Genomic DNA, 12,089 nt, shown 5'->3' on the forward strand with positions numbered 1-12,089 from the left:
AAGTCGAGGGGGTTCTAGCTACACAAATCCTTCCTACAACAAAGATCCTAGCACCACATATCCTAGCTCTGGAGATTTTGTATAATTTTGTATTTATTTGTAGTACTTTATTTAATTTCTTATGTAATTTCGTCTTTATTTTTAGTACTTTATTTTTATTAATAGATGTAATTTCTTATTTATTATTAGTACTTTATGTAATTTCATCTTTATTTTTAGAACTTTATGCAATTTCAAATTTATTTTTTGTACTTTATTTAATCACATCAAATAATATTACATAAGCTCACCAAATAAGATTACATAAACTCATCAAATAAGATTACATAAACTCACCAAATAAACTCACCAAAAAACACACTAAATAAGATTACTTAAACTCACCAAATAAACTTAAAAATAAAAAACACCAATTAAATTTACATAACCTCACCAAATAAACTTAAAAAAAAAAAAAACACAATAAATAAAATTACATAAACTTAAAATAGTACATTTGGATAATGACACGTAGCGTGACGAGATTGGTTAAAAATCCTATTCGAAATTAAAACAATTTTATTTATTTATTATTTTATAAAAAAAATTAATAATATTTAAAATGGGCTGGGTGCCAGCGCATTTTGTAGGGGTGGAGATCATTTGTGCTATCGCATTTTTAGACTAGGTGCCAGTGTATTTTTTTAGGGGTGGAGATGCTTTGGTCTATTACTGTTCATTGAAGTATATTACTGTTCACTGAAATGGATAAATGGGTTGGGTGCTGGCACAAAGTTCTTAGGGGTGGAACTGCTCTTACATCCTGATTGGCTGCCCCATCAACATTCAATTTCACAAAAGGAATATGAAATTCTAGGAATTTAGATTGATCAAGGGAGAGTAGTAAATCTCATTTGCTATTCTTCTTTTTCATATTTCTTATTATTCTGATTCATGAATTATCTCATTCTAAGTAGGTAAAGATACCTAAAGCGTTACAAGTGTGGACGTAATCACATTGCCAAAAGCGAAACTGCACCACCTTACATTGATCTTTGAACCTCTCTCGTATAGTTTAAATTATAATCACTTGTATAATAAAAACATACTTAACAATCAAATTTGAAATATACTTCAATATTATTGAAAGCATTTTTTTAAGGGATTTTTAACGAAAAGCCCGCAGTACTGTTCACTTTAACGAAAAACCACATTTTTACACTAAAAAGTCAAACATAATACTGTTCACTTTACTCTTTATTTTATCCTTATCGTTAAAACTCAAAGTTTTCAAGCTATTTTCATTAGTTTTCCTTTTTTTTCAATAAAGAGATACGATTTCGGGTTGTGGACTCACATTTCTTAAAGATTTAAATTTAATAATAACATTATTAAGTTCATTAAGTTGTTCTGGTCTTGGCTATGTAAAAAGGTCGGGACTATGTTTTGGTCTTGTTCGCGAGGTTTCTCGTGTTAATTGCAAAATTGAATCCCCAAGTTGTGCATTATATTATATGAACATGTTGAAAAAACCAACTCTCGTTCATGAGATTTGAACTCTGCAACTCTTCCGTTGCAGTTGCAGCGATGTTTATAGTTTCACCAGCACAAAAACCGAACCTTCGCCAAAAGGCGGGCTAAGGCTAAACCACGACCAATAATATGATTATGAATAAATATAACCAATTTTGGTAACATTACAACGATGATAAAACAATAGCAAACCCCTAATTATACTCAATGCTGGCTACTCCCAAACAAAAATGTTACTAAAAAAATTAATCATAACAGATGAAAAATGCACAATTTCTTACACTGATATGTACATCAAACCAGTATAATGCATAAACAGGAATCACACTACAAAAATAAATATCCAATCGCTACTCGAACCTCTTTCAAACCGGGTTGAGATCGCGTGAGACTTGCCCTTGCCATCTGCATCAAACATTTAATTAAGGCATTACATGTTTGTATTGAAGGAAAATTACGGAGAAAACAATTTCCTCGAGGAAAAGTAATTTAACTGACAAAGATATCTCAACTCGAAGGACTTGATCTCCTAACAGTATTATCTTTTAACAAACAGTGTCTTTTAACTCGAGGAGAAAACATTTTAGTTTTTGTTTCTTTTTACACCACAAACAGTGTCTGATAAGGTGAAAAAAGGAATATGAGAGAGAAACAACTTCGCTAACCTTGAGAGCAAAAATCTTGCGAGTGGGCTTATGTTTGCGTTGGATTGAAATTCCTTGTTCTGCTGCCTTTTCTTGTTATCAGTTTCTGCATTTTGTGTTTCTCCAGCAGCTGTCTTGCCCTTGGCGAAGATGTGAGCAGCCAACTCCTGTAGATCTTTCAATGGAGATTCCTTTGGACCTTTTGAACTGCAAAGGTTTTCTTCTATAAGTCCTCTAGACCACAGGCCACCATTTTAAGTGGTTGGAAAGAATAGGACAAGAAAAAAAAAGTCAATTAGTGAAACCTTGCTAATTGCTGAAGCAATTTGCTGACAAAAACTTCAGAAGATCCCGGCTTCAAACTCTCCAACTTGACTAGCGAATTTACAACAGAATGCACAGCTGACGCTTCTGAATCATCAGCATTGGCCTGCATATACACGAGGGTAAATTAAACAAGAAAGGTAAAGCACAGGATCTGAAGCTACATACACTATGACTTCAGTGGAGATGCATGCATAAGTGAAGAGAGAAAATGAACTAGCTCGAACCATATACACCATATCTTGAAGTTTATGCTTGCTGATTCTAACGTAGTTACAACCTAAAGTCCTAAACGTATGCATACAACAAGCAATCTGCATCACGCCTGGACATTATGTTCTTCCACAAATAAACTATACCTCCTCAAATAATGTGGTATTTCTAATTAAAGACACCTACCCTACGACACTACAAAGCAATTAAAAATATGGTGCACCAGGCTTCTAACTTATGACAAACCCACAAGTTTGGCCAACAATTACTCCCTTAGGAGGAAAGAAAAAGAAGACAACAATATTTCTTTAAGGTAAAACAATAAGGCAAGATTACCCCCTTGACACCATATCAAGCCAAGAGGTCTATGAATATATCTGAGTGTTCTCACCTCTTTTAACGAAGGGATAAGCAATATTGATAGTGCTGCAGACGATGATATAACTTTTGCACTTTCTTCGTCATCACTTGATTGGGATGATCTTGGAAATGCCTTTGGGGCATCTAAGTATTCATGAGATTGTCTGAGGTAAAGAGAGTTGTTCTATAAATTAGAAATTTTCAACCCTATCTCGTATGTGTGCGCATGTGTGGGTGGGGGTGCGTGTAAAGATTGGATATGATAGCCGCACTTTTTCCAATAGATGTACCTGGAAGAATCAGAGCTACTTGTCATCTGCCCTCTTCTATTATCATGCACATCATAATTGATCTTGTTAAGTGCAGACCTATCTCTGGCATTTCCTTTCCTCCCTCCTTGAATTGCGGCCCTTGCCTGCATAAAAATTGTCAACCCCAAAAGAAGCTTCATAAGTCGAGACACTGGATTAGGTTTTGGTTTGCTGGTTTTACTTTCAACCTAAAATATGACAATGACCCAGGAAATTTCAGAAGGGAACTAGGAAATTCATATTTTCAACCAAAATATGAGGAGAATTTAGGGATGAAAACCCTAGGAGCAGATTGGATCTGGGACTTCATGGAATTCTGAAATCAACTGAAAGAACATTTAAAGGAAAAGGTCTTTCAAATATGATACTGGATGGTACCAAATGCAACTGACGAGTAAGTTAATCTATTTGGGTGACACATATCAACTGTTCGACGATCAGCAGCTTTTTGCAATTACTCCAACACGTTGCACTGAATTTTATTACACATGAAGACTATTAATGTTTCAGCTAGTACCGTTGTAATGTGAGAGATTTATTGAAGATCAGATAGCTAACTGATATCAATTGAAATATCACATTGATTAAAAGGCACCTCTGCAAGATTAATGGCACTGTCTTCGTTTGAGGCAGTTGATGTTTTCTCTTGAATTCCCAGCCTCGATTTTGGCGTTCGAGGAGAATCAGAATCATCATGTTGACCACGAAAAACAACAGTTCCACTGGAAGAAGTATCTTCATATGAAGCGTATGTGCCACTAGACTACAAAACAAAAGAAGCTAATCAAATAAAGGATAGGTGAGAAAGACAAATTCAAACTCGAATACTTTGGATTATTGTCATATCTGTACAAGATTATTACCAGAGAGTTTTGATCACGAAACTGAGTAGATGGTGGGGATCCTTTGGGAGTTCGTATAACAACAGTTCCTGACCCACTCACAGTCAATTCATCCTGGAAATACACCTCAAATTGCTAAATAATATATAATAATGTAACATGGTGCAAACAATCATGTATTCCAACTTTGAATCAGTTAACTAAAAGTTGATGTGAATTAATAAAAGCAAGATTTTGCTTTTTGAGGAAAAGAAAATTGGCTTGGTAGACTACATACCCTGATTAACTTTACCCCAGTAAAAGCAGACAAAACTCAAAAGAGAAAATTAAGTAAGGGTGTACAGCCTTTACTAATTATACAGATAAGAGTTCAGTAAAATCACAAAGTTTGAGACATACAACCTTAAAATCACAAAGTTTGAGACATACAACCTTAAAAATCTTTTCTTAACTTTGTAGAGCCCATTGATGAAGTAAAAAATTACATTTAAAGGTTGCAACTGGGATGTCACTTGTATAAAACATGAGTGAATGAAAAAAGGAGCGGGGGTGGGAGACTTACATCTTCAGGATTTGACTCATCATGATATGAATCTCTACCATTCCTAAAAAAATAATCTTCACGTGATTCTTGAAGAGCATTCCCAGACGCTGAGAACCGTTGGTTAGTACTCTCTGGGGCTCTTCCACGGGTAATCTGACTGCCTTCTGGCTTTTTCTCTCTTGCCTGCGGTGGTTTTAGTTTTGGAACACTTCTAACAGTACCTGTACCCTGTGCTCCAATGCTAAAATCCCATCCAGCATTTTTCGTGGCCTTACCCTGGTCACTGGAAATTAAAACAAGAGTTAAACCACACAACCTGCAAAGCACTAGTGATCAGCAAAATATAACTCACCTAGCTCCAACAGTTTCATCTCTTATATTTCTTGCCACTTTCACAGTATCAGATATCTCCCCTCTAGCTGTAGGACCATTTCTAGGGCTGTCAGCATCTTCCCTGATAGGGTATTTTGGACGCTCTCTGTAAGGTAACAATAAAGCATGGCATCTTAGCTAAACCAAGTTAATGGGCATTAGTTGCCAACTCAAAACACAAAGACATGTAAATGTCAGAAAATGAAACTATGTCTCAAGTTCTCTTATCCCCCGTATCTGTGGGCAGGCACAGACCAGGGGAGCACCATTGTGTAGCAGGTTCATTCTAGAAAGAAAGTTACATCATTAAAAATTTCAGGTATAAAAGCAATATATCACACCTTATTCTCTCAAGAAGCCTTGGACTCTTCCTTGCAGTCCGAATAAAACGGTGCTTTAGAAGTTCCTTGGCACTTGCACGCTGGGATAAAAGACAAAACAAAATTACAAAAAACAATAAGCAAACTTGAAGAATTTATAATCAATTTAATGGATTGCAACCTGCTTTAATTTATATCAGCATAGATTTGAAGTGCTATAAACTGAAACAAAGAACTTCATGCTCTACTTATTGAAGAAACGTATCTACAGAAGCTGATCCAAACAATACTTAAATTTAACTATAACATTATATAACACTATCAACAGTTGCAGATACGTCCAACAATAAGAACAAAGCCTTATCCCACTAGTGGGGTCAGCTATACGAATCCTAGAACGCCACTGCGATCGGTTTTGCACTAAGTCTTCCGTTAGCTCCAAGTACTCCATGTTTTTTCTTAGATTCTCTTTCCAGGTCTTCCTAAGTCTTCCTCTACCCCTTTTTCCCTAAGCTTGTCTCATAATCACACCTTCTAACCAGAGCGTTTGTAGGTCTTCGGTTAACATGTTTGAAGCACCTTAACCAATTTTCTCTCATCTTATCTTCAATTGCGGCCACTCCTAATTTACCTCAGATATCCTCGTTCTTAATCCTGTCCCTTCTTGTGTGCACACACATCCAACGAAGTATTCTCATCTCCACTACACTCATTTTTTGCACGTGTTGATGCTTGACCGCCCAACATTCCATGCCATAAAACACTGATGGCCTTATTTTCATCCTATAAAAAATTCCCTTGAGCTTTAGTGTCATACGACGGTCGCACAACACACCCGATGCACTCTTCCACTTCATCCATCCAGCTTGTATTCTATGGTTGAGATCTCCATCTAATTCTCCATTCCAATCCTGACCCCTATCTCATGTGGACCACATTCCCACTAAACTTGAACTCCAAATACTCTGTCTTTGACTTGCTTAAGCGAAGATCTTTAGACTCCAACACTTCCCTTCAAGGTTAAGTTTCGCATTTACTCCCTCCTGCGTTTCATCTATCCACATTATATCATCTGCTAAAAGCATACACCAAGGATAACATCTTGAATATGTCTCATTAACTCATCCATTACCAATGCAAAATGGTAAGGACTTAAAGATGCGCCTTGGTATAACCCTATGGTTATGGGAAAGCTTTCAATTTGTCCTTCATGAATTCTCACTGCAGTCCTAGCCATCATACGTATCCTTTATGCTTGGATATGCTACTCGTACTCATTTCTTCTCTGGAATCCTCCACAGAATTTCTCTTGGAACCCTATCATACGGATTTTCCAGATCTATAAAGATCATGTGCAAATCCTTTTGCATATCTCCCTATCGTTCCATCAATCTCCGGAAGACATAGATTACCTCAAAAGTCGAGCTCCCTGGCATAAACCCAAATTAATTGTTTGAGACCCGTGTCTCTTGTCTCAGTCTATGCTCAATTACTCACTCCAAAACTTCATTATACGACTCATTAACTTAATACCCCTATAGTTCATACAATTTTGTATGTAGCCCTAACAGTTGCAAATAAGTCCAAAGTAATATATTACAATCACAAAAGGTAGCCAAGTACCAAAAAGAAAATACGATTACTTCAATACTAACTCCCAATATAGGATCAAATGGGTTTCAAAGACCACCAATGTACTATCGTCTAATTATTGCTAAGAGAAAACAAAATAGAAGAATATGATAGTTCTCTTTAACAGAAAGAAGAGCGTATGATATAAAAAAAATAAAAAGACCAAAAAAATTCGACAAGCATACACTGTCCTCAACTTCAACAACTCTCACTTCCATGTTCCAAAAACATATGCTCTATGTTTGTTTGTTTGATAACTGCCTTTAGTTTAATTTTATTTATGCAGGTTAATCATGTGGATATTCTCCACTGAGTTTGAAAAAGGGCCAGTTCCTGGATTTTCCTACGCATCTTGGGGTAACCACAATGATACTGTCAAGGTTGTAATGATTTCCCACCTTTTAATTCGCCAAATAAAAAAATAGACGGAAAATTTAGTCAAATATTCAGATGGCATAAGTACTTACCTCAGCTGGTACCTTCCTCAAACAAAGTGCAACAAATTCTTTCATTGGCCGAGAAAAATGCTCATCCAACTGCACAACAAACAAAAACAATGGTTCTTTTATGTTGTGAGTAATATCTCCATATGGCTAAGAAGCAATTCATCTTCAAAAGTTAATTTACGAAGATAACAGTATCAGTATGACACTAGAGTATATTTAGAGAACCTGAGGTGGATTTTCTCGAGGTATAATGAATAGAACTCTCATTGGGTGAAGATCAGCAAGTGGTGGTTCCCCTTTTGCCATCTCAATAGCAGTGATTCCCAGAGACCAGATATCTGCCTGCTTATGCAAAGAGTCAATGTGAGTCATTGATCAAGGCTCAGCTTGATAGAGAATGAGGTCACCAAGGTATACCTTCTCATTATATCCTTCAGAATTCTGGATTACTTCTGGAGCCATCCAGAATGGTGTTCCTACAAATGTCTGGGGTTGTTAAAAAAATTAGTGCATTCTAGCTAGCATACAACATTTAAGATATTGCTTGTACATAATACAACATACAGTGAGCACAAAACAATACGTCTATAAGTTAAAACTATAAGTTAACCTAATCATTCATCAGATCTGATCACCAACAAAGCAAATGAATTCAAGTTTAATTATGGTACCTTCCTCCTTGATATTGTCCTCGTAAGTTGTGCGGAAACACCAAAATCGGCCACCTGTTACAAGTCACAAATGTAACTTGGAAGACCAAAGGCTAATAAATTTAACACCACCCTTCAATGCAGTTCCTACTTCTACTTAGCTAATTCTATGAACAAATTAAAGGCCTTTGACCATGAAGATATACCTTAACATCGCCATTTTCTGTCAATAAAATGTTTGCCGCTGCAATATTTATAAACGTGTCATTAAAACAAGAGCTAGAACAAGAAAGTTGAACTGATGAAACTAAATAAAGCTGCAAAATGATCTGAGGGTTGGTGGTGGGGTGAGGGGGGAAGACATTTAAAAGCACAGAAAATCAAAATTTTCCAATGATTCTCTGATAGATATGCATAATCATGCAGAAGAGGAGGGGAGAACACCTTTAATATCTCTGTGAATTTTTCCTTCATTATGTAAATATTCAATTGCATGCAGCAGATCACGAAGAATACATGCCATTGACATTTCATCCAGTGGAGGACCTGATTGGAGCTGCATCAACACAAATGTCTGAGCATTCTGTAAGAATGCATGATAGATGCATACATTTGGGATTTTTACATCAGTTATCAATGCCACACTAGATGAATATGCACACACAAGACTTAACAGCATTAATACAGCTAAAACATTGATCTATCAACTCACTGTTAAGATATTGTCATCATAGTGTGTCAAAATTTTTAAACTGACACAGTACACTGAGAAGGGAACCCCACTTGCAGTTCCTCCTTGGTTAGTTACATATTTATCTGATTAACTGACAAGAAACACCATTTTCTTTCAGTTAAGGATAAAGGGTGATGCAGTAATAGAATCTCCATCTTACGAAAAAGTGGTTTGGATACGAAGGAAAGAGACAACAGGCAAGTTTGTTCGTCTACTGTCTGCGGGCTCAAGTATTATGACACTTAGTAGGCCTTATAAACTAACAAGAATTGCATATTAGCAAGCAATCAAGCTATAATGCCCCCTTAATATCTTCCTTAGGGGTAAATTTACCTGATAAAAAACGTGAACTCTAAAGAGAGTTAATTACATAGCACCCAAAAGAAATCTCATCATCTTGTAGAGGAACTATGATGAAGATAGATGGACGATATAAAAGAGAGTTCTACAAGCCTTATAAATGAAAGCAATTTCATCTGAACACATTGAATATGTACAAACAACAGAAGTAACTTACTAGGTCAGCAACAGAGCCACCGGCCATGTACTCCATTATTATCCAAAGTTTTGTCTGGTGGAGATAGGAACCGTAATACTCTGTAATATAAGGAGATCGACATTGTGACAAAACTGAAATTTCCTGGAACACATACAAGCTCAATTTAGAAACAAATATTTGTGTAATCATAGTGACTATATCCTAACTCTAAAGATTATGAGTGCCACCTTCTGAATATCCTCAATCTCATCCTCTCTGCAGAAAATAGTAAGTAAAAGAAAACGTAACGTTAGTTTCATAGCTTTATGAATATCAAACAGATAAGGGATGCTTGAAGAAGATTGATTAATAATACAACATGCATAATAATAATGAATCACAACAACTATCCATGTCGTATTCCAATGCAGAGAACTTTCTGATGAGGGCCATTAGCATGAATAAGGACAGAATAACTTCATTTAGCAGCAGATTGAGGATCAGAGATGGTAGTCATCTAAGCTTTTTTTTTTTTTTTTTTTTTCCAACAGAATACCATATGGTTTTATTAATTAAACTATATAAGAACTATTACCTTTCGTCAGTGATATTGTCCCAGAATTCTAAGTCATTCACACTATAGATGATAAAATTGTCCCAGAAAAATTGCAGAATCCTGATTAATTTATTTTCGTAGTTAAGACCAGATACTCACAAGTCACAACTGAGTTAGGCAATTCTCAAGTATATGGGCCTATAATTACTTGGTCTTCATGTAACAAGCTTATTTTTCTGCATGTAACAAAAGAATATCAAATTTTTATTTTTTTTGGTTGAAATCAACTTCTCTCTGGTGAGTGAGAATGTTGAAATCAACCTCACTTTCTGCATTCACTAACTATATAGCTATCAGTATAACCCTATGTGTGCTTTATGAAATTTCGTATCCTGTCTTGAAATTTACCCACTAAAAGTAATCAACAAACAGAGGAAAGTTCCTATCATGGCAACAGCCTGGAGTTCATCACACACAGTTCAAAGCACCATCAAGCATATAACATTAAAACGAACAGTAAAAAGAAAAACAAATAATTAGATTCAAAGCAATATACTTACGATTCTTCTAAATCAATTACTTTAATTGCAACTTCCTTGTTAAGCTCCTTATCAAACCTGTAAGACAGAAAAGGAATCAGGGGCCACCAGCTTAGGAGATAACCAATCTTACATTACGCTAAACCTGGCATACATTTAAACAGATTTCACCACAATCAATCACAACGTATCCATACATATAACAACTACGCATATTATGTACAGCCTAGTGCTAGTATTTGAAAGAGCCACAAAGTGAAACAAGTAATTGCAGAAATCCAGTGACAGTAACATATACAGTTTTTCCGCATAAAACTTTTAAGTACCTTCTGTAAGTCGGGAATAACAAGTCATCATACAAGGGCTTGTTATACAAAGTTATGCACTATGCATTTATAAATGGGAACTTACGCTTTATACACATCACCAAACGATCCTCTTCCAATTAGCTCCAATGAACTAAATCTTGATCCTGCAGCCTCTGCCAAAGCTGCTGCATCATCAGCCATTTTCGTGCACAAGTTGCTTCCCCCCTTGCCCGCTTAACCAGTAAAACGAAGGTCACTAAACAACACTACAATATTACCAAATTCTTCCAACACCCGAACTTCCAATTCACAACCCCAAATTCACCCAATATCAGTTTCTATGAAGCCAAATATATATTGGCTTCGGATACAAAATCTGAAACGGCATTAGCAAACAAAAAACTAATCAGCCCATGCAAATGAATCCAAATGTACCACAATCAACAGACCAAAAAAAACATAAAGAAACAAAATTTTGATAACACAGAGAAATGGAAATGGCAAAACACAATGCAATACAAGCTCTTGGACTCAAAGCAAAGCATATGGTTTGCTGTAATTGCCCAACACTTGTTAGGTCAAGTGGGATACCCACATAGTGACAGCCCAACATAATGGAAAATTATACGAAAAAAAACTACAATTAATGAAAGGGAAATATAAACAACCCACATCCGGCTCCCATCCGGGGTCCTTGAATTTCATCCAAATTTCAAATCTAAACGCAATAATTCACAGAAAGATTGAGATTTGAGACTTACCCTTTACACAAAATGCGATTTTGATACGAAACTGTCTGCCCGAGAAGCTAATGTCTGCGTATTGAATCCATGGGTGGATCTCTTTCGCTTCGTATCTGTATCGGGGGCTCTTTCTCCCTCCCTCTCCCACTGCACAGAAGCTTTGAGAGCTTCAAAGGAATCGAAGAGAAAGTGTTTTGGGTGCAATTTTCTTTTATTATATTTATTAAATAATTAAGTCCTAATTTCATAGTGTTTTTTACCTTGTCTGTAAATTTTCCATTCCAGAAAACTTTAATTTGGGTTTGATCCGGCTCTTGGAACAACCCGCCAACACAGTTCAGCAAGACTCGGCAATATACGGACCCAAATAGTACGTATAGGTGTATAATTTTGTACTTTTACCTTTGAGTTTTTTTATTATTAATTAATACATTTTTCCTTTACAGTAAAAATAGAACTTTAACGAAAAACAATATGTTTATGCTAAAAAGTCAATCCTGGTACTATTCAATTTACCCTTTATTTTGTCATTCTCGTTAAAACTCAAAGTTTTCCTTAGTAA

At 35.9% G+C, this 12,089-nt stretch overlaps 1 protein-coding gene across 2 annotated transcripts; it reads right to left on the reverse strand.

Moving 5' to 3' along the window:
* Positions 1-1,637: 1,637 nt before the first annotated feature.
* Positions 1,638-11,735, reverse strand: LOC137743624 (uncharacterized). Of its 2 annotated transcripts, XM_068483549.1 has the most exons (21): positions 11,546-11,735; positions 10,888-11,160; positions 10,498-10,554; positions 9,630-9,657; positions 9,421-9,543; positions 8,615-8,726; positions 8,377-8,414; positions 8,192-8,245; positions 7,938-8,006; positions 7,746-7,862; positions 7,542-7,610; positions 5,464-5,543; positions 5,103-5,228; positions 4,769-5,033; positions 4,228-4,320; positions 3,960-4,127; positions 3,344-3,468; positions 3,085-3,217; positions 2,462-2,586; positions 2,178-2,363; positions 1,638-1,917 (listed from the first exon to the last, which is right to left on the reverse strand). In XM_068483549.1, exons 2-21 carry the CDS (start codon positions 10,983-10,985, stop codon positions 1,878-1,880), a joined length of 2,106 nt encoding a protein of 701 aa, XP_068339650.1. In that variant the 5' UTR covers positions 10,986-11,160; positions 11,546-11,735; the 3' UTR covers positions 1,638-1,877. The 2 variants fall into 2 exon arrangements, with proteins under 2 accessions (XP_068339650.1, XP_068339651.1); XM_068483550.1 differs by lacking the exons at positions 10,888-11,160; positions 11,546-11,735 and having other exon boundaries at positions 9,421-9,500.
* Positions 11,736-12,089: the final 354 nt, after the last annotated feature.

The sequence above is a fragment of the Pyrus communis genome, chromosome 8 (genome assembly GCF_963583255.1).
Source record: "Pyrus communis chromosome 8, drPyrComm1.1, whole genome shotgun sequence".
Lineage (NCBI taxonomy): Eukaryota > Viridiplantae > Streptophyta > Magnoliopsida > Rosales > Rosaceae > Pyrus > Pyrus communis.

Excerpts from the sequence above, each read along its gene's own strand:
- LOC137743624 (XM_068483549.1), bottom strand. The coding sequence starts at position 10,985 with ATGGCTGATGATGCAGCAGCTTTGGCAGAGGCTGCAGGATCAAGATTT. Across the intron at positions 9,658-10,497 it reads GTAATTGATTTAGAAGAATC|AGAGGATGAGATTGAGGATA; the intron begins GTAAGTATATTG and ends TATTTTCTGCAG. Across the intron at positions 5,034-5,102 it reads GATGAAACTGTTGGAGCTAG|TGACCAGGGTAAGGCCACGA; the intron begins GTGAGTTATATT and ends TTTAATTTCCAG.